Here is a 27,918-nt window from a genome sequence, read left to right on the forward strand (position 1 = left end):
TGTTCTCTCTGTTTGTGTGGTTTATAACTACTGCTATAAAACACACAAATGAAAAAAAATGCCCTCACGGCAGCTCGTGAATCGAAAACCTAGAGAGTCGAGCGCTCGCAAGCCACACTACCATTCATCTGTTGAAATGACTTACCATGAGTCTCGTGTTCAGCCTTGTCGGCGCCGGAGCAGTGAGCGCCCTTCTGTGTGAGCAAAGCCACAAGGCTCTGCGTGACCAGAAAGGATGCCGGGTGCTCGCTGCAGTCCCTCACCTGCTGCTGCTGCTGCTGCTTCTGCTGCTGGGTCACAGTCGACAACAAACTGACTGTGAGGCACGGTCGCTGCTGCACATCACTACTGGAAATATGCACTCCTGTAGCCGCTGCCATCAGATCCTACAAGAAGCAATGGAGGGTATTTGGAAACATAAACAATTAATAATCAATGAACGGTTCACAATATAAACAATAGACTATGGACTGGCAACATGTCAAATAAATATACTGTACATTATTTAATATGTTGTAATGGGAAGAACAATATTAAATCAAAAATAATTGTCAGTACGGATAATGTCACACAACCACCTCTCTCTGACTATAAGAACCCAGTGTGGCACACCAACCTGAGTGCATATTTCCACCAGCTGTCTATAAGCGGCGGGGCTGTGGGACACGACAGTGCCTATAGCTGCCGTCAGGAAGCTAAGGCAGCCGGAGTTGCCGCGTTCGGAGGTTGGCCCCATGCCGCCAGACTGCCTGTCCGCGCACGTGTTCGCCCTGCCCGCCGCGGCAAGCGTCATCAGACGCACAAGGGTGCGGATGTCTGCCAGACCCAAGGAGTCCAGTCCACTGGACGGACTAGTAAAGAGGGAAAAACGAGGAATAGCTACACATTTAACCAGAAGAACATTGCTGGACTTACCTGCAAGCGGTCTGAGAAAGGGCTCGCATCACCATGCTGTACGCAAGCAAGATCTGCGCTGTGGAAGTCACTCTCCTAAGCGCTTTCAGTCGGTCGTAAGAGTCCCTTAGTGATATGGCCTGCTGCCCGAGACTCAAGGAGCTTTTCTTTCCCACCAAAGCGTCTCCTAGGGGCGAGAAAAAAAATATTGGTCAGGGAGTTCTTTTTAGAAAAGTACTGTACAGTGAACCCCGACTTATGCAGAGTTTGTCATTCTCAATTTTTTAAAAATCTATCCTCCACTACTCATGAAAAAAGTTACAGTTTAGTAGTTAGTAAAAAGAACTATTACAGTGGTAACTCGACTACCTTTGGGATCATCCCTCAGGGGGTCCGCTGAGCTATAAACCGTAGCCCCCAGTGGATCGGGCTCAGTGAAAGCAATGGGGTCCGGCACCAGCTTCTTTTCAGTCAGGCCGAGCGGTCTCAGCAGAAGCCCAAAGTCCTCCAGTCCTGTCAGTCTGTCTTCGTCACTCTCATCATGATGGTTAATTTCCCAGTCGTCTGAGCAAAGAGGAGCGCTGTTCACGTAAAACGAAATGATGGATTCGATGGGAGAAAAAAAGTACCCCTACTCACCATCAGAGGTGCTGTCCAAGCGGCCAATCAGATCACTCGTCAGGCCTTTTTTCCTAAATTAAATAAATGAAGCGACAATAATGAGTAATTCAAATGAGGCCCGGCGTCGCATGAAGGAAAAATCAAATTTCTAGCGGAAAGTCAGAGGAAGTTAGCATACTACTAAATAGTGTCTGACAACTCAAATCAAGACAAAACGCCAAATCCTCCAAAATCCTGGACTTTCTTCTTCATCATCTGGTATTCTTGTTCAGGTACAGATGACGACTGACAGAACCCTTTCTACGATGGAACTTTCCTGTACGACTGAGAGCCTCCACAAGCATTATGCAGAGTTTGTCATTCTAAATTTTTTTAAAAATCTATCCTCCGTTACTCATGAAAAAAGTGACAGTTTAGTAGTTAGTAAAAAGGACTATTACAGTGGTAATTAGACTACCTTTGGGATCATCCCTCAGGGGGTCCGCTGAGCTATAAACCGTAGCCCCCAGTGGATCGGGCTCAGTGAAAGCAATGGGGTCCGGCACCAGCTTCTTTTCAGTCAGGCCGAGCGGTCTCAGCAGAAGCCCAAAGTCCTCCAGTCCTGTCAGTCTGTCTTCATCACTCTCATCATGATGGTTAATTTCCCAGTCGTCTGAGCAAAGAGGAGCGCTGTTCACGTAAAACGAAATGATGGATTCGATGGGAGAAAAAAAGTACCCCTACTCACCATCAGAGGTGCTGTCCAAGCGGCCAATCAGATCACTCGTCAGGCCTTTTTTCCTAAATTAAATAAATGAGGCGACAATAATGAGTAATTCAAATGAGGGGCGGCGTCGCATGAAGGAAAAATCAAATTTCTAGCGGAAAGTCAGAGGAAGTTAGCATACTACTAAATAGTGTCTGACAACTCAAATCAAGACAAAACGCCAAATCCTCCAAAATCCTGGACTTTCTTCTTCATCATCTGGTATTCTTGTTTAAATATAAATTAAAATATTTATGTATATACACCGGTAAATGCTTTGCATATCTTTACTGACACTGAACAAAAAAAAGGATCCTCTCAAATAAACAATTCATCACGAATAGGAGCCTGGTACTTTCTGCAGTCTCTACTTTTTGAGGGAGATGATGGCATGCAATTTCCTGCGGGTTTGTTGTACCTTTCACTCCTGCAACTCGGATCGCTGGCGCTGGCGGCGAGGTACTTTTCCCTGCAGGAAGTGCAAAGGAGGTAGAAGGGGAAGTTGGAGCCGCACTCCCCTTTGAACCAGACGTCCACGTAGGCGCCGGTGCTGTCATAGCCCTTGCGTGCGGCGCTCTGGCCGCAGCCGGGATGACGGCGCTTGATGTGGTTGTTGAACTGCAAGGTGAGAGTGTTGCACAGCTCGCACTTCACCATCGGATTGTGTTCTTCGCCGCTCTAACAGAAAAAATAGGAGTTGTTTGATTTGACAGCTTAGAGAGAACAGGGTGCATTAATGTGTCACCTCCACTATGTGCAGAGTATCTCTCTCCAGGCTGAAGAAAGGGGTGAGCAGGTCTTCTTCGTAGGTCTCCTCGTGATACACGTCATCCATGTAGCCCAGCTCGGACTCCTCCGTGGAAAAGGGGTGAAACTCCACGTATTCGGGCCAATCGCTTGCATTCTGTTGGTACAGCTGTGGGATGGGGTTCGGTGACGGCAAATCTGAAGAGACTGGAATTCCTTTCAATTCAAACAGAGGGTAAAAAAAATATTTGGAATCAACAACAAGCTTTTGGCATCCAAGGATGAGCGCCTGAATTCACCTTCTGTTGCCTCACTTAAGTAGTTCAAAATGGTTTCGCAATGAGCATTTCTCCCCTTCTTGCATTCTGTTTCGATTTCAATGTAGGGCCTTAAATGTTCCTGATCTATTTTAATTTTTATAACAGCCTGCTGAGGCAGTTCACCAGAAAGGTCTAACTCTGACCTGCCCTCTGAAAAGACGTCCTCTGAGTTGGGCCTGAACGCCGCCGCCTTGCTGGAGGAGGTCTGTTCCTTGTCAGGTGGACATCTAAAAAGTTCTCTCGCTCTATCCAGTCCAAACCGGGAAGCAAGCTGTCAAAATTTAAGTCAGTTGGCACTACGGTTTGATTGATAATGAAATCATGTTTCGTGAATTACAGACCTCTCAGTGGGTTGACTCGCCGGGCGTTCGGGGCACTGCACTGTTTCAGGCCCGTCAGAGGATGGAGTGTCAGGCTCACCCTCATGTCTGAGTAACTCGGTGGTCTGCTGCTCATCCGTTTGGGGGTGCTCCAGCATCCAGCTGGCTAGCACCTCAATGGTCCGAGAGTCCAGCTCACCCGTTACATCTATGGGAGCAGAGTGGAGTTCAAAAAAAAAATATATATATATATGGAGTTTGGGAATGTATGGACAATATGCATCGCCGCATTTTGTGACTTTCTGGTTTTAAAATCAGAAAACAAAAGTTCCGTTTTAGAAATAGATGGCTATCTTTCAATGATAAGCATGTGTGTGTGTGTGTTGACGTGAGAAAGCATGTGAAACAGACATCGTAGCGACACCTTACACAAAGCAGTGGCAGTACCTGCTGCCTCCATGGCGCAGTAGATATGTCTCATAGTGAATCCCATTTCGAGCAAGCGGCTGGTGACAAACATTTGTGTCCGCTCTGGTGGTGAGGGAGAAAAGCAAAAGTGCAAATACTCCTACACAAAAAAAACTGAAAAACACCACCAAAGTTCAATATAGGGAAGCGTTTATGAAATAATACATAATACGGACAAAAGTGATAACGAAAATGGTGTCATACAAAAGCAAAAACTGTGTCGACTTGCATTCATGGGATTTGTGTGAAGTCAGAAACGTGGGTGACAAAAAAAAATAAATAAATAAATAAATAAAAGCTATTTCTGAGGAACTGTTAGAGGAATTTAGAGAAATCTCTGACAGGAACAAACATTAGAAATAAGTGTACATGAATGACAGATCTGACTTGTAAAAGTGTCGCTCAAACAGAACAAATGGTAGAAAAGACCAGTGGCTTGTTCTTACCCAGGCTGCTTCGCGCCTGCGTGTTGCACGGACCGGGTTCCATAAAGCTGGTCTGCTGCTCTGTGAAGGCATCGCACGAGGCCGAACTGGCCAGGCTGAAGCAGGGATGCACCACAGGCGGGGTGCTAACCAGTCCGGTCAGCGTGGGGAAGCGAGTTAGCACCATGTGTCTGAAATGAGCAACAACAAAATATGCATCCTTAGTGTATGCCAAAAGAAATGGTAATTGCTGTATTGACACTATCACAGTATGCAACGCAATGTGAGTTGCTCTGCAGCTTCTTTTCCAAAATATAATTTTTTGCATACAATGACTACATCATCACTCTTTGAATCCCCAACCCTAACACTCACTGAAGGAGGCTTATGGGTAAAAAAGGGTTAAATTGATCAAGACCATCCGCCTGCATGTTGGTCGGGAGCGACGAGGCCAGCTCTGTGTTAGATGACGACGCGGAGGCTCGGTTGGACTGGCCGAAAATGGCTGTGCCTTCCGATCCGACACTGTACAAGGAGACGGAGCTGGAGGACTTGGAAATGGGCTGGGAAGTGAAATGGTGGCCTGATTCTGGAGGAAAAAAAACAAAACAAAACAAGGTTATGACGTTTACTTAAAATACACTGAAACTGTTGGATCATTTCAACATTCCAATCAAGTAAACAATTCCTACAATGGAACAGCAAGACTCTATAAAGCAGACATATTGTGTTTATTTATTTATTTTTGCAATTGATTAAAACAGTTCCCAGCTGTACCACAATAACATGCCTGTGACATGCTTCCATCAAAATACGCCAAGGATCAATACTCATATCTCACGTTGGCTTTTGCTGGAAAATAGCGGATTTTCACCCAGCAAAGCTGCCAAGTTATGGTGGGAGAAACTCAAGTTGCAGAAGGTCAACCTAGCGGATCGAAGTACCTTTGCGTTCTCTATCCTGTAGTCGACTCAGTGCGCCTTTGTAGATCATGACTTGAGCTCTTTCCAGGTCTGCCAGAGAGACTCTCTGCTTTATGGGACAGGGTCGGACCGCCCACTTGACCATGCTCTGCACCACGTACTGCAGCACGGACCTCAGCTCGGCACTCTCGTCCCATTGCCTGCCACCACGCCCCTCGTCTTTATCCTGGTCAGAGCTGGGACTCGACAAGGTGGAATTCGGCTTGGGCCCGGAGAGCAAATGTGACAACTTCTCGCAGCTGAAAATGACAGCGAGGGATTTTAAGGCGCCGGTGAGAAGGTAGGAGACTCGAACGGCTCTGAGCTCCAAGGCAAAGGTGTTTATTTTGGTTTGAGACATTTGCAGCGCCTTCCCATCGTCTTCAACCTTCTTCCAGTCCTCTTCTGCAAAGCATTTGAGATCGTCTGCCTCATCCTGGCAGTACTGCAGCTCGCCCTCTGCCAGGCTCTCCTGTGACAATTTCCCAACGGCTGCCGCACGAGTCCCGAGCCAGCCGCGCTCCTCCAGCAACCCCATCAGGTAAATCAAATCCAGCAGCACCGTCGGTTTGAGGCCTCCCAGTCGTGCCACATCACAGCAGGTCGTGTCGCAGGCCTCAAGGGAGGTGATGGGCGTGTCGCTGGGTGACCAAGAATTCGCGGAGCTTAGTTATTCAGGGAAAGGGTTGCGAGAAGCCACAGAGACAGCGAGCGACACAGGGATGGATTAGTAGATTTACGAATGAAGAAGGAGAAGAAAATTAGTAAGATCAAGGGGAGGAAAAAAAAACAACAAAGAATTAAATAGTCAGAAGACAAGTGTTATAAAAATTGATGACACATTTAAGCAAAGATATTCAAATACGAGAGACGGGCTTTAGAAATGGAGACAGAATTTTGGAATTCGGAATTCTGGAATTTATTACAGTATTTTTGTTGGCAAATGTCACATTTCTTTTGAGCCCATCCCTATTTTTAACTTTTATTTGGGATACCTGATCGAGAGGTCGGCCTCCTCCCATTGCAGTTTGGCCAGAGAGCTCCTCTCTTTTGGGACCCCCAGCAGGACGGCTCTGCGCCCGCTGGGCTTGTGTAGACACAAACCTCCAGCTCGGAGACCACCATCCACGCCTCCGATCAACGCCAGTACGGGCCATACTTCGTTGCACAAGGCAACCAGCTTGGACTCAGATAAGAGGCTTTGATGAGGGTCTTCGGATGGATCTTTGTCACTGTCATTTTGCTCGAATGTTGGATCGAGGCCAGCAGATGCAAGTGCTATGAGAAAAAACTTACAATGAAAGTTCTTAAACCAGGCCGAGGGGTTCAATGAGTTGGGCTTGTAACCGACCTGGGGCGAAGCGTCCCAAGTGGTCCTCCTTCAGCATGGGTCCAATGAGCTCCAAGTTGGCATGGATGTACTGGTTGATGTGCGGCGTCCACTGATCGCACTGATGGAGTCGGCGCAGGAGCTGGACCGTGCACTCAACAAGGGCAGTGCTCTGCGGGCTGCACAGCGGCTCGCCAGGTAACAAGTTACTGGGCATGCCTCGCATCTGAAGGTCCCCCAGCGTCACCTGTTAGGAATGTATTAGTCTGCTTTAGGTATCTATAATCTGATGCTGATCGGCAGAGCCCTGGATAAAATCGCTGCTTGGGGACTAGGGATCCTGATTGAAGTCATTGGGCGGCAAGTAAAAATTATAGGTACCTTCTCTCCTGGATTGCTGCTGTAGAATAACACACAAGGGTACAGCTCGGAGGCAACCACGCCTTCAAACGCCAACTTTGGCTCCTGGCATAGTTATATAGACATGAAGAAATTAGAAAACATTTTCCAATAAACCGGAGTGATGCTACCAATACTCCACGGTCAGACCTTGTCGTTTTTAGCGAACGACACACTGTGAGCCTCCATGTCCAGGATGCAGGTGATGGTGTCGCCCTGGGTGAATGACGGCAGCGTCCGGACCAGCTCGCCGCCATGGTACAGATTGCCACTGTAGGCGCGATACAACCACATGTCAGTGGTGGTGTGGTGGTTGAAATCGTGGACAGGCCAGCGTGACACGCCCACGCATGTGCCCTCATTGCCTCGGTGTTCTTTGGCGATGTGGAACTGAGGGAGGCGGGGAAAGTCAGTTAGCAACCACAACATGTTTGGGTTTTTTTCCAATGCACAGCCCAATGGAAAAGTATTTGACTCCTTCTCCGTGTCTCATTTATTTTGCATATTGATTACACTAAGTAAATAAATCATTCAGAGCAGGTGCAAATATTTTTTCATGGCACGGTCGGTGCGTTTACCTTCCAAATGAAACATCCGGAGGTGATGGCGGTTGTCGCCAGGCCATAACCTTTTCCACCAGTGCCGTGAGAGAGGATGTTCCCGCTCTCCAGGGAGCAGCATGTTATCTTATGCGGGTCAAACGAAAAATCTCCGATGGGAATACATTCGTCAATGCTGCCGGAATTCTACCGTAAGAAAAAAGCAAAAACAAAAGCACATATTTGTACATTTGTACATTTAACAGTGGAACCTGAAATCAATTATAAATGAAATCAAAAAAATTAACCAACCACTAGATAACTTTATTCAGGGGTCACAAATCGTTTTTAAAAGGTTGAAAAATGGTATAACACTTTTGACGACAGAATTCTGACAGATTCACCTCGGAATCCTTTCGAGTCGTATCCTTATGTGTCACGTCAGCTAGGGGCTCCTCCCACATGTAAACAGACATCAGCTGAAAGAGGAGTTTAACAATCTACAAAAAAAAAGCAAATAAAACCAATTACAATAGTCAAAATGAAGAAACAGCTGATGAATGCTTTCTAAGTTCAGAAATATGGTTTACTTGTCAGTTTGGAATATGCAACCACTGTGGCACTTATCCCTGTATTCCAGTAATAAACTGAGGACATGCAGTATTTCCCAGAGCCTACCTTCGTAACATGTTCAGGCTCAGAACAAGCAGGCAACAGTCGTTCCAAAACATGAAAGGCCAAGAGCTTAGTGCGAAGATTCTGGAAGCATGGGGATCCTGGCGAGCAAACAGTGTAAATTAATATAAAACTATCTGCAGTCGATAAATGTAATATAAAAGAATTATAATTTGTTTTCCACTTGAAATTACCTAAAGAGCACTTGGAAGAAATAATGGCCATGAGCGGGTCCACCCACTTGATGAACGAGGAGAGTGTTTTCATTACCCGTGAAGACAACACCCGCCTGAGGAATACCAAGAAGTCGGCAAGCTGACATTCAAGCACTCGGCTGCTTTGTGATGCTGAAAGAGTGCATATAAAAAAAAAAGTTACTTGATTGTTAGCTAGCTAACTAGACAATCACTTAGCTAACTGATTAATTCGTTAAACACTCAACTGGCAAGATAAAGATAGATACATTGGTAATAAACCATTTTCCACACCTTTTAAGTTCAATCCGTCCTCCTCCGCCTCCTCCTTTATTGTTGTCTCTGCTTTTGCAATCTCTGCTGCTTGCTGCTGATGGAATGCATGCAGTACGTTTTGGAGATGCTGACACATTACCTCCATGAGAGAGTGGGAAATCTCGAGAGGAAGCAGATCCTCACAGGAGCTGAAAGCACATGGCTGTTTTGGTCACCCCGGCCGGCTCCTTCCTCAAGGGAAATTTTAAGACTTACCTGGAAGTGCTAGACAATCAATTAAGTAACTGATTAATTTGTTAACCACTCAACTGGCAAGATAAAGATAGGTAAATAAACCATTTTCCACACCTTTTAAGTTCAATCCGAAAGAGTGCATATAAAAAAAAAAGTTACTTGATTGTTAGCTAGCTAACTAGACAATCACTTAGCTAACTGATTAATTCGTTAAACACTCAACTGGCAAGATAAAGATAGATACATTGGTAATAAACCATTTTCCACACCTTTTAAGTTCAATCCGTCCTCCTCCGCCTCCTCCTTTATTGTTGTCTCTGCTTTTGCAATCTCTGCTGCTTGCTGCTGATGGAATGCATGCAGTACGTTTTGGAGATGCTGACACATTACCTCCATGAGAGAGTGGGAAATCTCGAGAGGAAGCAGATCCTCACAGGAGCTGAAAGCACATGGCTGTTTTGGTCACCCCGGCCGGCTCCTTCCTCAAGGGAAATTTTAAGACTTACCTGGAAGTGACTGTAAGGATCTGCAGCAGACGCGTACACGCCAGCTTGACAGCGCCACTCAGCAGTGGACATCCTGACGTGGAGATGGCGAGCCAGCCCTGGTTCATGAGGGCACAACTGTTGTCGGTCAGCATGCAGAGCAGGTCCAGGATGCCGCGCTTGACCACTAGCACCAGGTCCACCGGCTGGTAGCTAAAGTTCAGTGCAAACATGGTGGCCAGCAGGAGGTGTTGGCACGAACCTGAGAACGGATGAAGACAAAATAACTGCAGAGGAAAAATAATAAACACAAATATTACACATAAAAAAAAAAGCACACCCGCATTTTCAGGCCTACACCAAGGGTGGCTAGCTGCTACATAAACGTCTGTTATCTAGTTCAATACTAGGTTAGTTGTGTTTTTTCAAATATTGATTTCAATTGATGGTTTACAGATTATTTGATATTTTGTTAATACTCTGGAGGGTTTGTGGGATAATTACCAGTGTCATGAATAGGATAAACAGTTTTTTTTTAAAATCAATGAGGCATTAATTTGAGGTGACCTTACTCAAGTTGAATGTATTCTAGTTAAGAAAATTTGGGGCTTGACTTCCCCTTTTACTGGTGGAGGTCACAAACCTGGATGTTTTCTTTCAAGCAGGACCCTTTGTCTGAGGACATGCACCACTTGCTGGTAGAACGCATGTGCTGCAGATTGCAACTCCCTTTGCTTGTCAATAGCAGCTGAATGGATGCCAGCCTGGATGGAGAAAATGCATTAAGTATTAATGCAGTCATGACTTGGAAACAATGGTGACATTATCGTGACCGCCACAAACGTACATACCGTGTAATGGCGCATTTCGTAATGAGTCCCCGTGTGGGAGCCCATGATTTGCGTTCCCAAGGCAAAGCAGCCGGACAGGAACTGAAGCTGCACCGACTGCAACAAGGTGGGACAGTGCGGAGAACAGCTCTTCTCCTCCATCTTGGAAAGGAAAGATGACATCTGACGGAAGGCCTCCAGGCGCATCTGACCAAAGCAGACACACAGAGATTGAGCTACGTCAAGAGCTTCCCTTAGTTAGCCTTTTCTACTCTTAAAAAAAGTTGTACTTTGCTGTCATTTTGTGGCATCAATAGGCAAACCTTTTCATCAATCTGCTCTACATACCTCAGCCCTCTGTTGTTGCTGGAGGATCGCAAGGGCTATAGCTTTGGGATCAGCTTCAAGGAAAGCCTGGTTGGGCACTGTGAACTGGAGCATGTTGCCGCACACAAACTGGAGCGCCTGGTCCAGGATCAGCTGGGTGTTGTCGCCCAAATTGGCCGTAGCCGGGGAAGTTGGGCTGATGCACTGACGCAGTCGATCCCAAGCATCTTTCATGATGTCCAAAGAGCAGAGAGGCAAATCTTGGGAGGAAAAAAAAACACTTTTCAGGTTATTTTTGGTGTACAGTGCTAGCTATACATGCTACCTATCAAATTAACGAGTATGGATTAAAACATGCTTACCCATTTTATTCTTGTATGATCCCAAGGAGGTCTTTGATTGGTCAGACTGAATGAAAAACATGAGGTGTGATAAGAGGGGTCAAATGATAATTTAACTTAAAAATAAAGACATTTACCTGCTGTCTGAGACCAAAAGACTGTGTAGCTGTCCTGGAATGTTGATTATGGGAACATACCGTTAGAAAACAGCATTTTAAAAAAAATTAACAGATTTTTACCTTGTGCTAGCGTTGGATGCCTGACCGTCTTCCCTCTCACTGGGTTCTGCCCAGGCAGGGTGGACCCCCAGTAGCAGGAAGAGGCAGCGGCAGACGAGTAGACGGCAGGCGGTGGGGAAAGGCAAGCTGTCCTCCTCTGACTCTCTCCGGTTCTTCCACTGCTGTCTGGGATCAAGGTCTCTGTGGGGGCTGACCGGGCTCTCCACGGAGGTCCCAAAGGACTCGTACACAGTCATGTTCTGCTGCACCTGCATGGCCTCGCGTGTTGCCATGAAGGACTCCAGGACTTCTGTACGGACAGGAATGTTGTTGCGATTAAATCTAAAACCCTACAAATAATATCAGTCCAACGTTGTACAAGTAATGGGAATGCAAGCGGATAAGGTTGAATGTCATGGGTGGGTCTAAAATCCGTTTCTCTAACCTGTAAGATCGATGCGATTACTGCCCAATGACTCCTCCATGGCGTTGTCATGGTCCTGGTTGTGGTTGGCTTCGGGGGGTGGCGGCACCTGCACCTCCCGGCTGCATTGACCTACAGACAACCTTTCGCGTTCTTTCACAACAGGAGCTCCTGGCTCCTCTGACGCAGGACTCTGACACTGAGAGGTCTGCCAACACCCAGAACAACAACTTTACATGTATTCATTCAATATAGTGTCTTCATCCAAGTGGTGGTACCTGTTTGGCAGCAGCGAGCACCTGCGAGGTCCTTGGTGAGTTTTTGTGGGCCAACAGCGACATTCTGATTTTAGAGACGCTTTCAAAGACATCTAACAGCTTCTTGCAGGGCTCATATCTGAAAAACAACAGATCATTACATATGCTTTGCAATAAACACACACACACACACACACACACACACACACACACACACACACACACACACACACACACACACACACACACACACACACACACACACACACACACCCACACACACACAAGGAAAGCCATTTTAAACTAAAAAGAAAAACCTTTCTGTGGTCAGAAGCGTAAAAGTTTTGAATCAGAAACGCATTTGCTGCTGTGACTTAAGTACTACAAATGAGACAGTAACAAAAACCATAAAAAAAGATCTAGACAATTTCAAATAAAATACAATAAAATATCTCTAAAGACAAATATAGAAAGGACATTGTGTTCCCGACCTGGCCTGCCAGCAGGCTTTATCTGGTATCCCTGTGTGCTTCAGAAGTGCTGCCAAGCTGCAGCGACAAACGGCCTCCAGCAAACTGTCGCATGAAGATCCTCCAGTCTCCCACTCTGCTGTCACAGCAACAAAGACCAGTTTGCATTTTATTTTCAACAGATACCAGGGTACCCCTCACATGACATGAAAGTGATTGACTACAACTGCTTTGAACTGAAACGAGGGTGTTGAAATTAGTTAGACCTCGAATTACGTGTGATCTTGTGGAAGTGTCCCCCCAATGCATCATCGCCACAAGGTCAGGTAAAAATGACAATCAAACAACAACGTACCTCTGCCAAGAGCGTAGTCCTCCATCTTCTGCAGTAGGCACCCAGCGGGTCCTCTGGTGGATCCCAGCGCCACCTCGAGTAACATCAGAGATTCCTGGTTCAGGCTCAGCTCGGACAGCCTTGAATCGGTTCCGCCCAACAGCACCGCCTCAGTCAGCCATGCCATGCACGAGTCTGGAGGACAATATTGCGTTCATTGAATAAGAATTACCGTAAGAAGATCGATCCTTTTTGAGCTAATAAGACAACTACTTTTATGTAAGTAGGAAAAGGGGAGGCATTGAATATTCATCTTACCAAGCTCCTCATAGTCCATCTCAAGGCCGTTGCGGAGGAGCACATTGGATAGCCAGAACTCTGAGGTTCTTTCCTGAGGGGAGGGCGGCAGGCCTTGCATCATCCCGCCAAGGCAGCGTCCAACTGCTAGTGCGACAGAGCGCTCCAGATCCAACAGCCAAAGCCAATCGCACTCCTCCGCTTCCTCCTGAAGTTCTTTTTTTTTTATCCAGTGATTATGTCACTCGTCAGCATAGATGATAATTCTTTTTTTTTAATTGGACAGTACAGTAGCGCAAACACCACAGACCTGAGGGGAGTGTCGAGTCCTCTGCCTGCAGCTCATGTTGCTCAAGCATGTCCGTCTCCGGCAGCAACTGGTTGAAACTGTCTAGGTCCTCCAGCAAGTCCAGCAAATGGCCAAGCAGAGGCTGGACCGTGCTGAGGGGCAGCAGCAGAAGCGAATACATGACCTGACACAGCAGGCTGCCTGCCATGGAGTTGTACAACACCACTGGACAACAGAGAAGCAGGAAAGGTGGAATAAGAATGGACCAAAAGAGAGATCCACCAAGAGGCCATTTTAGAGAATATTAACAAAAATATCAGAAAGGTTTATGAAGACACCTTCAAAAAAAGCACACAAGATACCCTTTAAATTTATTTGGATATTCCATTTAGTTCAGATGCCCGACATACCCAAATGAGGAAACGTGGTTTAGATAATGGATGGATGGATGGATGGATTAATGGATCTCCTCCAAATGACTTCAGGCGTGTCCTTACCGTGCAGCTTCTTCATGATCTGCGTGTCGATGAAGCTGTCCTTCAACAGCTTCGTTGATCTCCTCAGCGTCTCCCCGGCGCATGAGAACATCAAGTGAAGATGCTCACCAAGTAATTTGACACTGCTGTCATCCTGAAAGGAAGTGAGAATAGCGGGTGTCAATGTTGCTGATTCATCAAGCCAACTGTTGGGTTGAACAATGCGATTTTCCAGTGAATAACTTAGAATCTAAAGAGAGTAAGAATTTCCTCTGTGGAAAAACTGTGAAATCATGGGATGATGATTCTTGTTCATCTATTAGAGGGGAGAAGAGACAAAAAATCCACAGTACCTCGGGGCTGTAGTGAATGTAGCAATGGGCAAGCATGTGTTTGTGAAGTCCGGAGAGAAGCTGGTGAAAGTGCGAGGGAGGCTCAGACTCTCGTTGACTTTCACTCGATAGTAGCTTATCACTGTTTTTCTCTAATTCCCCAAATGCTCGCTCCTATATGAACACGCACAACACTGCAGTGAGGCGCAGAAATCCAGAAGCCACATTGCTTTCAAAGGGGAACAGTGTTTGTTCATACCGTGTAAAAGCCAATACTGAGCAGAAGGGTTCTGAGAAGCACCTCTGCTAAATGGAAAGGGTCATATGCTTCGGATGAGGCGGAGGAGGAGGAGGACGAGGGCGGTCGGGCAGATGGGGTGGGCGTCAGAGGTGGCACGAGGTTCGCCACGTCCCCGAAATTGCTGTAACCTAGCAGGGATGCCATGTGACTCTGGTCTTGGAGGCTGCTGAGGACCATGTCCAACTGCAGGCGCTAGGAAATCCATACAAACAATCTTAACGTGCGTGTACTACTTGTGCCAATATTTTTTTTTTCAAAATTGCACTTACTTGACCTTTGGAGAGAACATTTAGACTCTGAGGACCCTGAGGTAGGAGGGAGAGGAGCAGCTCTGTCCGTTCCCTCAGCGGAGGCAGAAGCAGCGAGGCGCCGATAGAGAGCGTGTTCATGACCGCCTGCACTCACAGACACAAAGACAAATGCAGAGACTGTCTGCCCTAAGTTCATTTGATGACATCATGACAAGCAAGGGTACCTGCTGTATGGAGTCAGGTATCTTGGTGTCTATAAGTCTGAAGAGTAGATTCCGCAGGGGCCTGCCCTGAGCCCCCAACACCATAGCACCGGTCCCCCCGGCATGAGCCAACGACAGATGGATGGAGAGCAGCTTCATGCACAGCAAAATGAACTGATGATGCTCCCTGGGGTAACATATACAGTACAGAGAGTGCTGCTTATGTGACAACTTTTTACTTTTGCAAAACTAATCGCAAAAATGTCCTTTGTTTTCATCTATGGCAATTGATAATAATACAAGAGCCTTTGCCGTAGATTTTAAATGTATTTATTTTGGTATTAGGCGGAAGGACAGTCAAACGGTTGTCTGGGAGTTGTTGTCGTGAAAATTATTCCAAACTAAATTTACACAACACAAAACTCGAAAACAACTAAAAACTAACCCTCATGAAAATTTCAAAACTACTATAACCCTCGTCGTTCCACTGTATGTTGAGAGCGCCTCCGCACTCCTTCAATTCCAAACCATAGACACAATTATTACCAATCAATTCATACATTGCCATCCACATACCGCTTGGATAAGAATGGCGCCGGAGGTGCGTCATCCCCGATGCCATCGCAGTAGCTTTCGAGGAAACCGCGCAGGTAAGTAAAGGTACTCTCCTCCAGGTCCACACAGAATGGCCTGTGCCATGCCACTAGTTGCCTGGCAAAAGAAACACAACCACCCACATTACACGCACCTGTTTTATTTCCCCCAAAACATATTAAAAATATTTTTAAAGTAATCCTAAGCAGCTATTTTCACTCTTTCGCTCTCAGAACTGGAACACAATTGCATAACATCACTTTGAGCGAATGAAAAGGAGACTGTCTCGCTCGCAGTTCTCCATGCGTATACCCCAATTAAGAAAGTCTTTACCTGTCAGTCGGTACCGCAGTCCAAGCCAAGCTGTGTGAAGTTCCTGCCGTGATCTGCTGAATGGACACCCCCTCCAGGCCAAGCACTTTCTTGGGTTTGGTAATGGGCGTGGAGGTGTGGCCTTGCCCACACTGGCCCATGGTGTTGTTGCCCCAGGCATAAACTTCGTTCTCTGCGTACAAAGCAATACCACACACTCGTGAGAAAAGCAATAAAAGAAATACGGGTCAGTCTTTATCGTACCGTGCGACAGTGCCAGACAGTGGCTGTCCCCGCATGAGATGTCGATGACCTTGGTGATGCTCAGCTCCTCTATGAATCGGGGTCTTAGGGAGGTAGTCTCGGATGACCCGCACCCTAGACACGAGCCGCAGCCCCACGCGAACACCTTGGATGAATCACACAAATGGCATCTGGCTGTAGTAGTAACACGAGTAAAAGCATCAATTTCAACCTAGCATTTCAGTTTTTGTCAAGAGATCAGACCATTCCTCTCACCGATTCAACCATGTCAAAACCAGATTCTCACCTGTCCCGCAGAGGTGAGCGCGAGAGATGACTGACTGCCAGCGCACACTTTCCTGATGATGCACCCATGCAGGCCTTCTATGATCTTTGGCCGATATACTCGGTTCGTGTCGCCGTGGCCGAGTTTACCTAAAGGGCGGCAGCTACGTTAGGGCACAAACGCCACATCAACGACCCCAGATGCGGTTATGGTGACGAGCATACCGTTGTCGCCTCCTCCGAAGGACCACACAGTGCGTCCGTCCTGAGCCACGGCAATGGTGTGCGAGCTGCCGCACGCCACCTGCCCCACGCCGCTGATGTCCTTCACCAGTGTGGGCGTGTTGCGGCTCTGGCTGTCACTATGGCCTGCGTGATATAAGCGGAAAAGAGAGCGGATGATTGCTAACATGCTATGAGAGTTGCAAAAAAATAAAGTCTCGCACCAAGTCTCCCAAAGTCCCCTTCGCCCCATGTGTAAAGCTCGCCGTCATTGGTCACGGCAGCACTGTGCCTGTAGCCAGCAGACACACACACGACAACCTGGAAGAGAGATGCAAAAATTGCATGTCAAAAAGTCTCCTTGACCCATTTATCCAGAAAGCACACTTTCTCACTTTGCCTGACAGCGGTCCTTGGATGATTTTGGGGTATTTCTGTGTAGCACTGTTGCTGTGACCCAGTTTCCCATATTCTCCATCACCCCAGCTGAACACCTAAAAGACATATTTTGAAAATCAGATGATTGATACAGTGAAACTGAAGCCGGGATGAAGCGAATTACAATTCAACCGAGAGAACATTACAATTTCACATGCAGTGGTACCTTGACTTGCAATTATAAATCATCCCATGACGAAGTTTGTAACTCAATTTTTGAATGGCAAATCAATCTTCTCCAATGAAATGAATTGAAATGCCATTAATCCGTTCCGCCCCCCCAAAAGGCCATTTTTTTTCATGAAGAAAAATAGCAATGTATTGCAAAAAAATGTATTTGTTACATATATAATGTGCTTTGTAATTGTAAGTGTAATTACAGATATAAAATGGCCAAGCTCTTTCATCTCAATGTGAGAGATTATTCCATATATTCTCTTACCTCTCCCTCCATGGTGATGGCCAAAGTGTGACCGTCTGATCCCTTGGAGGAGGATACCTTCTTCATGTTCCTATGAGGCTCCAGCACCAGTTTTTTGGGCATGGACTGGTTGTTGGAGTCACCCAGACCCAGGCGGCCGTAGCTGCCTTTACCGCAGGCCTTTACGGCGCCATCAGCTGACACGGAAAAGGTACAGTACTGGCCGGCCTCGATCTGAAAGAAGTGCACGTGGCCAGCCCACCACATAGAGCTTTAGACTGCTTTGTACTACGTATTCTCGCCATCTGATGATTTAGACATGTTTTGTTATTGTGCTCCAAGACCCCACACACCATTTGAGCGTCGCTGAAGCCCTGTGTGGGTTTGGGGAGTAAGATTTTCTCCAGCGTTCCTTCTGCCAGCTGATGACTGCTGTTGCTGCCCCACACATATACCACGACGGCTTCGCTGCTGGAGCCGGGAGCGTCTGCGTCGGCGCTGCAGGAGCACAGGCAGAAGGATGCCAGGTTACAGATCTGCAAAAGACAGGTAGAGAGTGAGCTCCGGAAAAACTTTCGCGAAAAAGACTGAATCTTATACCTCTTCGAAAAGACAGAGGGCGGCCTGAGAAAGACAGCAAAGTCCGTCCGTGTCCTTTTGGAGCACTGGAATGTTGATGGCGTCTCCACGGAAACCCTGGAGGATGTTAATGGCTCCTTGTTCATTACAGTCATGAAAATATTTAATAGTATTGTTCAAAATGCTTTCGACTAAAATGTCAAAAACCTATTCTAATTCTTATAAATATTTCTCTTAATATTTATAGACTAAAAAAAAACGAAACACAAATACAATTTTTTTTTGATTTTTAAGGACAAATTTCACAATTTAATTTTAGCATCGTTACTTCCAATATTGCTCTAAAATCTGTTTGAATATTTTAGAACTGAATATTTTATTGTATAAAACATACAAAAAATATTCTCGTAAATTTACTTTAAAATGAATAAAAAAAGAATTACAAGCGAAAGGCAGACGACATGATACGTGAAACTGTAGCCTACCGAAAATTGTCTCATCTGAAGGAGAGTTTGATGGATGAAATCGAATCCCACACCACCTGCTTGCGGTGTGCTCAGTGTGGAGGAGGAAGACGGCGCAGAGGTGCGCGAGGACACGGAGGCCGCCAAAGCCACCTCCACCCACTCCAGCAGAAACTTGAGCGAGCCTCTCTGCATGGCCAGGCCGAGCAGCAGCTCCAACGCCAGCCTCCGACCTGTCACATCGGCGCCGCCGCTTCCACTACTTGCCGACGTCTTCTTCAGGAAGTCGGCCACTTGTGCCAGGCAGTCCAACCCGACTGAGGGGATCTTGCTCTCATTGGCCAGAGAAAGCGGTGGCAGTGACGCCAGCACGGAGGAGGCGGTGGCCAGCACGTCGTTGCACAGCATCGACTCGGGATGGACGGAGGCTGCGTACCTCCAGTTCTGCTGCAGCAGTGAGAAGAGCAGGCTCAAACCCGTCCTTACGCCCATCTCGATCAGAACATCCGTGCCCGACTTGATCTTGGGCAACCCCCCTGGCAGGCACGGGTCGGAGGCCAGCTCAAGATGCCCGCAATCCGCACCGCTCTCTGTGGCCTGAGAGGAAAGATGGGCGCGGAAGTTGTCATGGTACTTGGTGTGAATAGCGTAGAAGATCCTCTGCAGGGTCACCAGCCTGTGGTGGAGACCCTGCGTGTAGCGGGTCTGTGTCAGCATGCGGCGAGCCAGCCATCGTTGACTTTGGAGCAGTGACAAAAGATACTCCTCCTTCTCCGCGGCGGCGCACGACTCGCACTCAAAGTCGGGCAGCCGAGGGCCAACGAGTTCCTGGACGGGCTGGGCCAGACTCAACACCTCCTTGTTGCGGAGAAGCCTGTTGTAGAGGGTGGCTGCCCCATGCCTGGTGGCCGTCTGCAGGCTGTCCTCCGCCGCCCAGGAACTGTTGAGGTGTTCCTGCCACTTGAGCAACACATGGGTCTGACAGGGCATCATGTCTGAGCATTATCTTCACCCTGACGAGCACCTGAATGACGGGGAAAAACACGTGAACTTGAACAGTGAATGGATGTACAGCCTGCAGCTGTAAACTTGAGACTAAAAGGTCAAAGATCTGTCGTGGAATTTTGCATCTCAAAAGTATCTAAAAAGTGTGGTACAAATCTACAAAGCTATCTACCTAGTTCTCCCTTTCTTGACCATGTCTACGAAAGTATTTGGATTCAAAGCAGTGGGGGGGATCAGGGTAGCAAAAAAATAATTGGTGCTATATAGGTTCGAAAAAAAGACAATTGTGATTCGGTATGTGTGAACCAACCAGGGAAATAATCTGTTGATGAGCCAGGATCAAAAAAGAAGTCTCGGGTCGTGGGCTTCACGAACCCAAAACCCCACCTGGTACTCAAACGAGACACGAGCAGAGAAGGCCGAGGGAACTCCAAGCATGTTTGCATGCCTTTCTAGGGCTATATGGTTTCCAGTCTGGACAAAAATAACTTACAGTGATACGGTCCAGTGAGCTGGCAGCCACTACAAGCAAAACAAAACCAGCAACAACAAAATAATACTGCTGAAGTGTATCATTTAGGCCAATATAATTCAGAAATCATTTTGTATAGCTCTCATCCTCATAAGAACTGTGGTTGAACTGCAGCCTATCTCAGCTGAGTGTAGGCGAAAGGTGTGGTGGACCCTGAACTTGTCCTCAGCCAATCACATGCTGCATAGAGCCAAACAACCTAATATGTCTGTTTTTGAAATGTGGGAGGGAGTCAGATTATGCAGACAAAACCCATGCACGCATTGGGAGAACAGGAAAATTTGATTTGAACCCCGAACCTCAAATCTGTGGAGCAAACATGTTAACCCAGGGGGGCCCGAACTTTATTTTCCATATTTGCCACATACAGAAAAATCAAAGGATGCAAGGGTCACTTTGACATTGTTCATCTCTCATTCATCTAACTCGCTGAAACTAATCCATCAGTATAAGTAAATGTGCAGCAATTATATATTGTTTCATAATTATTAGATATAAAGTATTTATCAAAAAAAAAATATGACGACAAAGCAACATTTTAAGGAACGTTCTGGAACTTGGGGTGGCTTGGCTTTGTATATGACTAGAGTAGATCCTCCTCTGTACTACGCAGAAGCAGATTTTCACATTCAGAACCAAAACAAGAGTAATCTGCAACATGACCGTGACAGAGAGTTGAGAGCGCAGCAAACAATAACGACGCAGGCTATTTGCTACTGTAACTGAATTATCACTCCTCAGGGTGTTACCAATACAAATTTTAGAGATGTGTGGAAAATGAGAAAATTTGTTCTTCTTCTCTTCTCGTGCCTTGCTCGTCACCACATATAGCACAATACAGGCAAACGATACGGGTTAACCACTCATGCTTCATGTTGACGATGACAATGACATTTGGATGCCATTTTATCACAAGTTGGAAGTTGGAAATGCTTGTGTGTGTTTGATGGAATGAAGCATAACCTAGCCAAGTTGTTGAAGGATGGATGCCCTTACTTGGGACGTGAGCCATGAGGGGGGTTGAGACTAGGAAGGTGAGAGGAGTGGGGTGGATGGTGGCTGTGTTGCCAGGACAACGCCAATAAAAAAAAATGGAGCAGCATGTGCCATTGACTGATTTTATGCAGCATCATGCAAAGATGCGTGTGAATGAGCATCCATGCTGATGACATTAGCTGACTCGATGGTCCAGTATATTAGCAAGACATGACCCAGCACCTTCCGGAGGATACAAGAACACACACACCGGTGACATTGCGGCGACTCACCTCGGCAACACAATGGATAACAGCCTAGGACTCAATCCAAGCTCCACCGGTTCAACCGAGTGAGCTAACGCGAGGCAGGGCTGACTACACTGCGGCTGTCAGGGCGAGCCAAATACGACCCTCCCCGCACCACTCGGCTCGGTGGCTGGATGACAGCTGGCCCCACAACAAGCCCCGCTGCTCGGTGACGTCCAGGCGGGTGTGTGACGATGGCGAACAACAAGCGCTGACATGTATGTTAGCTTCCATATATTTCGGGCGCTTTTGGTAGCTTGACCCCGCTGACAGGTTCGCTAGTTCAGGAGAACCGTCGGCGGTACCTGTCCCGTAATCGGACAAATAGACTATATTATGCCCCCTCTTCTCCCCCCTCCTCCTTCTCCTCCTCCTCCTGCTCTTCCTCTTCTTCTTCTGAGGTTGTATCAGCTGAAGGCGGCCGGCGTCGGACGACTACCTTACCGCCATCTTGTGTCGAACTCCGCCTCATCTTCATCGATAATCATCGTCTTCATCATCGTCACCATCGTCGTGATGGTTATTTTACATTCGACAAACTCTCCAGGCACCACCAAATAAAAATGTCACACAAAGTATACATACTGAACGTGACAAAAAAAAAATGTCATCTCTATTTATCATCAAAATCGATGTCACTGAAAAGAGTTTAAATAAAGAATGAAATTGCTTGAATTTTGTCGATACTTGTTTAAAAAACTTTATTGACTCAATCAACAAACAATATAACAATATCACATGTTGATATTCAAAAGCAACAATATATCTGATCATATGACATTGATAAACCGGAATAAATTACAAAGAAGAGACACCACAAGAAAGTGCACTTTCTGTTCAGCATCATTTCCCCCCCAAAATAACTATAGACTAAAAACAAAATACAATTGCTTGATCGATTGATTTCAGTTTGTCGAATAAATTGTTAAAAAAATGTTCGAACACCCCTTACATCCTTCCATTTTCTATATGTTGCCATTAAATGAAAACGTTTGAACACACTTTAGGGTCTAGGTTGGAAATACTTGAGCATATTTCGCTGTCTCTTTTTTTTCTGTTTGTTTTTTTACACTTTTCGAAATTTTGCACATCCTCAAATTTTGCCCTTTTGGATCTGGGAAACAGCATCCTCTGGTTCCAAAGCAACCTGTAGCACGAAGGGCCGATGACAGCGCGGTTCCTTGGGCTCCTACAAAAACATTTGTGGCATGAGGTCACGTGGATTTCTGTTCCTGGATGGCGCTAATCCCATGCATGCACTTCCACGCCGGATCTCTAAAAAAAGGAGCGGAATGAGGAAATTGACGAGAGCGAAGTGCAAAACAAACTTGTTGGATGCCGTGAAAAGCTCTCCGTCTGATGCTCGCCTCCTCACTCGCTCGAGTCCCTCGCAGAGGCTCTCCTTCACCGCCGCAGCCTCTCATCATCAGCATCCCCACCGCCACCTCCACATCACTCGCCTCCTCCTCCTCTTCGCCAGCCATGTCTCTGCTGCTTCTCACGGTGCTGTCCTCGTTGCTCGCCCACAGCGCCCACGCGGCTCAGGCGTGGGGCTCCGGCGTCAAGTACGCCGTCAACTGCCCGGACAGGTGCGACGCGGGGCGCTGCGGCCCCACGCTCGGCTGCGCGCGCACCGTGCTAGACGACTGCGGCTGCTGCCGGGTGTGCACGGCCGGCCGAGGGGAGCACTGTTACCGCACCGTGTCCGGCATGCACGGCGTCAAGTGCGGACCGGGCCTCTTCTGCGAGTTCTACAAGGACGAGGACGACTACGGGGATGAATACGGCGTGTGCAAAGGTACCGCTTCACTTGACGCGTTGCACCAAAATACTGCAGGCTGTAGCCCGTGTAACTGACGTCCCCAAGTCCAATTGATTTGGTTGAATTGAAGTTAAACACACCCGTCCTATCCCCCTAACTTTATGTAATTGCACACAGGAAGGACACTGTATTAGAGACACGTGTAATTAACAGAGAAAAAATAACTAACACTGAGAGAATACTGAATTTAACTGTGAATATTTATTACGATTGTAGTCTGTTCCCAATATTTCGAACGGTTTCTAATTTTTGAATCCAAATCTCTTCATCGCAAAAAAAATATTTCTAAAAGAAATAAATATAAGAATGTAAAAATAAAAATGACGACAAAATGTGTCAAATATTAGACTAATTTTCAAAATATTGCATTAACGTCCCAAATTGTCTAAAACTGTCAGAAAGTAATTCAACATTTTTATCTTATATAGTTAATTAATTAAATATCATGCATAGGTCTGATTTTATGTAAAATATTATAGGATTTATTGTATACATTTTCTAATATTTCAATGGACTATTCTTTTTAATCATCCCGTCCATCCATTATTTGTACCACTTATCCAAATATTTAACTGTTCTTTTCTGAAAATTCCACTCATGCACAAGACTGTACGTAGCTTGCAGTGGTGCACAATTCATCGAGGTAGAGTTGTTGACCTAACTCAGTGCAGGTGAACCTTATAAAGTGGTCCATGTGCTTCTACATGGATTATTTGTGGTTTAAAAAAAAATCAATGAACACATAAATGAATAAACTTGCGTGTTATTTGTTTGGTCTCCTCCCAGACTGCCACTTTGGCACCTATGGCATGGAGTGCCGTAAAACGTGCAGCTGCAAAGGTGGCCTGTGTGACAGGGAGACCGGCGCTTGTCTCACCCTCCGGTTCTTCGCCAAATTGGCCGGCAAGCTCAAGACGGAGCCTCAAGATGGAGAGGAGGGTTCGGGAGAGGTTCAAGACTCCGATCAACCGGCGGTCAATAGATCCGACGCTTCCAAGCGGCTCAGCCCTCGCTGACCAGTGCATTCAATCATCCATACATTCATTCAGTCGCTCACTGAGTCAGTGGAAATGTAGCATTAACTTATAAAGGAACGCACAGGCCTTATTTTATTGTCCTCTTCTTGACTGTATGTGGATATTATTTATATGGTTGATTATATCACCTTTTTACTCTTGACGCTCCAAATGTATAGTGTGCCTTCAAGTGAGAGAATAGAATAAATCTTTTTTCATGGTGTCACTGTACCACATATATCAATCATCCCTGTTGTATTTGTACTGTGTAAAAGATGTATACATGTCAAGAATGGTCTTACAATTAAATACAAAGTGATCAAAGAGCATTTGTTTGTTAGCCTGTTTCGGGAAGCATCTTCTGCTGCAGCAAAAAAAAAAAAAATCATGAAATATTTCATTCAAGAAGAAAACATATTTGTATTATGTGAGCGTTTGATTTCTGCCTTCCTATAATTGTTGCTGAATGATCTCAGGTCTTAAAAGGGATTCAGGAAAGGTGTCCATTCTTCTTTGATCTAAGTGCGGTATTTGATACCGTTGGAAACTTGGATAAGACTCAGTGGAACAGTCCTTGAATGGTTTAGGTTTTATACCTGGAGAAAATTATATTTGGGACCATTGGAATTTTGAAATCGGATGGAATGGTAATGACACGGGGGTCCCGCAAGGGTCATTTGTTTTTAAAGCCTCACGTCAGACTCTTTAAACACGTCCACAAAAATGTTTGCGCCGCATTCGGTGTGTTTATTTCCTGCACTTCCTGACACCTGTGAAAATGGCCCTTCTTCCTGTTGTTGTTGTGTCTGCCAGGCAGGAATTCAAGAGCAAGTGACACTCCGAAAAAGCGAGGAATTTTTGTCACACACACACACCCACACACACAGGCGCACCCACACACACACTAAAAAAAGGTCCTGTCCTCTGCCCGTGGGAGTCACGAAAGGACATATTTCAATGAGTTCTTCCATCAATGAAGCAAATGAGGTATTTGGGCTACAATAACGATTCACAAGTATTTAGCTTAGTGAGCATCAAATGTATTCACTCCAAAAGTGTGTTTTGGATGATGATAACCATAGAAGAGGAACTGTCCGTTACTGGGTGCAGTACAAATATGAGCAGTGCATTCGATGACATATCAAATAGGTCAACAAAAGTTCCAGGTGTGTTGGAATGCGAATACTGGCAAGAGTTCTCAAAAATCCACTAGGTGACATTCAACAAAACTTTCTTGTTCCCTTTCCATTACGTGTCTGACAGACATCCAATATGAAAATCGAACCTCACTTTACACCTCTAAATTCGAACTAAGCTAGTTGGATATCAAGCAATTGTGCTTTTTGTTCAACTTCTTTATATTGTACATTTTTTTGAAATATGTGAAAATGCAAATCTCTGTGCCTTAGCGTGAGTATGCAAAACGTGGATTTTGAAACACCATACCTATAAATTACAACACGATAAAATGTGTATTTAAAGGTTAAACCCCAAAACAAACAAACAAAAAAAAAGGAAATATCTCAAAAACCAATGTGCTTGAGAAAAAAATTTACTTTTGCAATCAGCGTTAACAATATGTCCAGGGATACCTAAAGCCATCTCTGAATAAAATTTGCTGTTGACCAGCGTCAATTGTAATACCTTAAAGAGTTCCATAAAAATGGTGTCAAATACGCTTGCAGGTACACGGAAGCAGTGGCGCAGCGTTCGGAACGTTCCCCTCCATTCCCCTGAGAGGCGGCGGTCCGAGGCCTCGCATCCAAACAAACAAAAGGAGCCTAACAAGGAAGGAAAATAACAGGAAAGCGTTGGTGAGAAATACCCTTTATGTGACTCCCCGAGCACGTCACACCGCCGCCCACGCTGAAACAAAAGGTGTAAATAACACTGATTTACTGCAAATACATGTCCTGCTATTTACAGTTCGGCCCCACCTCCACAGGCTGTTTATACCACAGCAGCAAACACGACCATGAGAACATGCGTTTGTTCTCATTAGTGGACCCTTTGGCCTCGTCCCTTTGATTTGTCCGGGAAAGAAAATAAATACAAAACTATGTGTATGGCAACATAAGTTACATTGTAAGAAATATAAGACAAATAACATAAAGATGTGACAAGATAGGTTAACATGCGGTGAGACAAGGTAGTAAAAGATACAAATGAAAGTAAAGAGAATGAGTGAGAAGAACTAAAATGAGAGAAAATGAAGATGATGAGATAAGCTTGGATAAGAGTGTATGAAATTACGCAAAATTAGATCAAATAAAAAAAATTATATGTTAAAATTAGACAAGACAAAATAAAATGGGCTGAAATAAAATTAAATCTAATAAAATGAGGGAAGACAAGATTGGATAAAATTTCAGAAAGTAGGCTATTAATACAAAAAAATCAGAGGAGACAAGAACAGTATTGGTTGAAACTGTAATAAAATAAAAGAAAGCATATCAAAATACAAAAATGAAATGGACGAGACAAGATCGTGTACGGTTGAATCATGGAAGTAAAATGAAAGAAAATAAAATGATACATTCACCAGGCAAGATATTAGATACAATTACAATTTCATTTAAAGGGAAGTCACATCAGGCTGGGTAGCACGTCTGCTTCAGTGCAGAGGTGCGAGGTTCGATTCTGCCTCTTCCACACAGGAAGTCGCATGTTCTCCCCGTGGCTGCGTGGGTTTTACATCAGACGGCATAGTGGGTGGCTGGGTAGCACGTCTGCTTCACAGTGCAGAGGTGCGAGGTTCGATTCCGGCTCCGGCACTAACAACACTTCCATCTTCTGGACATGGTGGATCATTGCACCTCTGGTAACTTTGGTTTTTCTCATTTATTTCGTGTGTTAATCAAAAACACGAGCAATTCATTTGAATTAGTCCGAGTTTCTAACTGCAAATGCAATTAATCATAATCAAATCTAACACCACTGCCATCTTCTGGACACAGTTGATCATTGCACCTCTTGGTAACTGTTTTTCTCATTTATTTCGTGTGTTAATAATCAAAAACACGAACAATTCATTTGAATTAGTCCGAGATTCTAACTGCAAATGCAATTAATCATAATCAAATCTTCCGATAGCCAGACAGCAGGATATCGGCGAATCCTTTTGAGAATATTCTTTGAAATGCTGAAAAACCTAAAGGTGTCATGATAGATGACGCCACAGGGAGACAATGTTGCACTGAGAGAAATCGTTACTCGTGGACTCTTTTTCACTGCAATCCCAAGAAGAAATATTCCCCTAAAAACCTGTTTAATTTGACTATTCTACTGAAATTTGTGAGATTTATTTTTTATTATTGAATAGGAGTGGATGTAAAGTCAAAAGCCGGAAGAAGAACTATGATAAATACAAATTCAAGGTAAGCCTATTCACCTGATTGTCCCTAAATTTAAAGAGCACTTCACATTCCAAATAAATGAAGCCTCGTAAACCACTTGAGAGATTAAGAAGACTCTTTATTGTCAAATATGTAAACAGGAAGGACAGCCGCGGTCATGACACTGCTCCAGTAGTCACTTGTTGGCCTAAAAATGGAACAGTGTTTTCATTCATAGTGACAGAGCAGGACATTTGGGAAATGTAGCATCTTTATCAAGCATGCTTAAAGGTCATGATTTTAGGTTGAAACTCCCCAAACGGCAAAGAGTACAGATGATGGAAAATTTTATTTTAATGACTCGTAAACAAACAGTTGGGTCT

At 45.5% G+C, this 27,918-nt stretch overlaps 2 protein-coding genes and 1 long non-coding RNA gene across 3 annotated transcripts in view; 1 reads left to right on the forward strand and 2 right to left on the reverse strand.

Annotated features, from left to right (window-relative positions):
• LOC109523577 (probable E3 ubiquitin-protein ligase HERC1) overlaps window positions 1-21,743 on the reverse strand; it is a gene marked incomplete at its 3' end in the record, with an annotated part of 29,231 nt that extends 7,488 nt beyond the window's left edge. The window contains exons 1-53 of the mRNA XM_019882796.1: window positions 21,348-21,743; window positions 18,564-19,566; window positions 18,100-18,195; window positions 17,853-18,035; window positions 17,521-17,733; window positions 17,036-17,134; window positions 16,865-16,961; window positions 16,644-16,787; window positions 16,441-16,568; window positions 16,155-16,299; window positions 15,912-16,083; window positions 15,561-15,695; window positions 15,006-15,171; window positions 14,800-14,925; window positions 14,489-14,722; window positions 14,251-14,403; window positions 13,919-14,051; window positions 13,443-13,646; window positions 13,154-13,348; window positions 12,857-13,030; window positions 12,523-12,640; window positions 12,053-12,170; window positions 11,796-11,982; window positions 11,372-11,660; window positions 11,270-11,303; window positions 11,154-11,199; window positions 10,813-11,051; window positions 10,486-10,671; window positions 10,278-10,398; window positions 9,656-9,896; window positions 9,436-9,588; window positions 9,264-9,280; window positions 8,640-8,792; window positions 8,449-8,546; window positions 8,175-8,270; window positions 7,810-7,977; window positions 7,382-7,621; window positions 7,214-7,297; window positions 6,854-7,079; window positions 6,498-6,780; window positions 5,485-6,143; window positions 4,916-5,129; window positions 4,562-4,731; window positions 4,095-4,178; window positions 3,669-3,855; window positions 3,471-3,598; window positions 3,006-3,223; window positions 2,679-2,938; window positions 2,243-2,295; window positions 1,973-2,167; window positions 916-1,081; window positions 617-851; window positions 146-386 (exon numbers count right to left, since the gene is read on the reverse strand). Coding sequence (XP_019738355.1) covers window positions 146-386; window positions 617-851; window positions 916-1,081; window positions 1,973-2,167; window positions 2,243-2,295; window positions 2,679-2,938; window positions 3,006-3,223; window positions 3,471-3,598; window positions 3,669-3,855; window positions 4,095-4,178; window positions 4,562-4,731; window positions 4,916-5,129; window positions 5,485-6,143; window positions 6,498-6,780; window positions 6,854-7,079; window positions 7,214-7,297; window positions 7,382-7,621; window positions 7,810-7,977; window positions 8,175-8,270; window positions 8,449-8,546; window positions 8,640-8,792; window positions 9,264-9,280; window positions 9,436-9,588; window positions 9,656-9,896; window positions 10,278-10,398; window positions 10,486-10,671; window positions 10,813-11,051; window positions 11,154-11,199; window positions 11,270-11,303; window positions 11,372-11,660; window positions 11,796-11,982; window positions 12,053-12,170; window positions 12,523-12,640; window positions 12,857-13,030; window positions 13,154-13,348; window positions 13,443-13,646; window positions 13,919-14,051; window positions 14,251-14,403; window positions 14,489-14,722; window positions 14,800-14,925; window positions 15,006-15,171; window positions 15,561-15,695; window positions 15,912-16,083; window positions 16,155-16,299; window positions 16,441-16,568; window positions 16,644-16,787; window positions 16,865-16,961; window positions 17,036-17,134; window positions 17,521-17,733; window positions 17,853-18,035; window positions 18,100-18,195; window positions 18,564-19,535 — 9,676 coding nt within the window. The remainder of the gene's footprint in view (window positions 1-145; window positions 387-616; window positions 852-915; window positions 1,082-1,972; window positions 2,168-2,242; window positions 2,296-2,678; window positions 2,939-3,005; window positions 3,224-3,470; window positions 3,599-3,668; window positions 3,856-4,094; window positions 4,179-4,561; window positions 4,732-4,915; window positions 5,130-5,484; window positions 6,144-6,497; window positions 6,781-6,853; window positions 7,080-7,213; window positions 7,298-7,381; window positions 7,622-7,809; window positions 7,978-8,174; window positions 8,271-8,448; window positions 8,547-8,639; window positions 8,793-9,263; window positions 9,281-9,435; window positions 9,589-9,655; window positions 9,897-10,277; window positions 10,399-10,485; window positions 10,672-10,812; window positions 11,052-11,153; window positions 11,200-11,269; window positions 11,304-11,371; window positions 11,661-11,795; window positions 11,983-12,052; window positions 12,171-12,522; window positions 12,641-12,856; window positions 13,031-13,153; window positions 13,349-13,442; window positions 13,647-13,918; window positions 14,052-14,250; window positions 14,404-14,488; window positions 14,723-14,799; window positions 14,926-15,005; window positions 15,172-15,560; window positions 15,696-15,911; window positions 16,084-16,154; window positions 16,300-16,440; window positions 16,569-16,643; window positions 16,788-16,864; window positions 16,962-17,035; window positions 17,135-17,520; window positions 17,734-17,852; window positions 18,036-18,099; window positions 18,196-18,563; window positions 19,567-21,347) is intronic.
• A 677-nt stretch (window positions 21,744-22,420) lies between these two features.
• LOC109523633 (uncharacterized) lies at window positions 22,421-22,828 on the reverse strand. The gene is made up of 2 exons (XR_002169813.1): window positions 22,738-22,828; window positions 22,421-22,637 (listed from the first exon to the last, which is right to left on the reverse strand). It is a non-coding gene; the product is annotated as an uncharacterized LOC109523633 (long non-coding RNA).
• Window positions 22,597-24,527, forward strand: esm1 (endothelial cell-specific molecule 1). Its single transcript, XM_019882918.1, has 2 exons — window positions 22,597-23,160; window positions 23,971-24,527. The coding sequence occupies exons 1-2, from the start codon at window positions 22,722-22,724 to the stop codon at window positions 24,198-24,200; spliced, it is 669 nt and encodes a 222-aa protein (XP_019738477.1). The 5' UTR covers window positions 22,597-22,721; the 3' UTR covers window positions 24,201-24,527.
• Window positions 24,528-27,918: the final 3,391 nt, after the last annotated feature.

Source organism: Hippocampus comes, unplaced genomic scaffold, assembly GCF_001891065.2.
Source record: "Hippocampus comes isolate QL1 unplaced genomic scaffold, H_comes_QL1_v1.1 scaffold30, whole genome shotgun sequence".
NCBI lineage: Eukaryota > Metazoa > Chordata > Actinopteri > Syngnathiformes > Syngnathidae > Hippocampus > Hippocampus comes.

Excerpts from the sequence above, each read along its gene's own strand:
- esm1 (XM_019882918.1), top strand. The coding sequence starts at position 22,722 with ATGCTCGCCTCCTCACTCGCTCGAGTCCCTCGCAGAGGCTCTCCTTCA. Across the intron at positions 23,161-23,970 it reads TGAATACGGCGTGTGCAAAG|ACTGCCACTTTGGCACCTAT; the intron begins GTACCGCTTCAC and ends GTCTCCTCCCAG.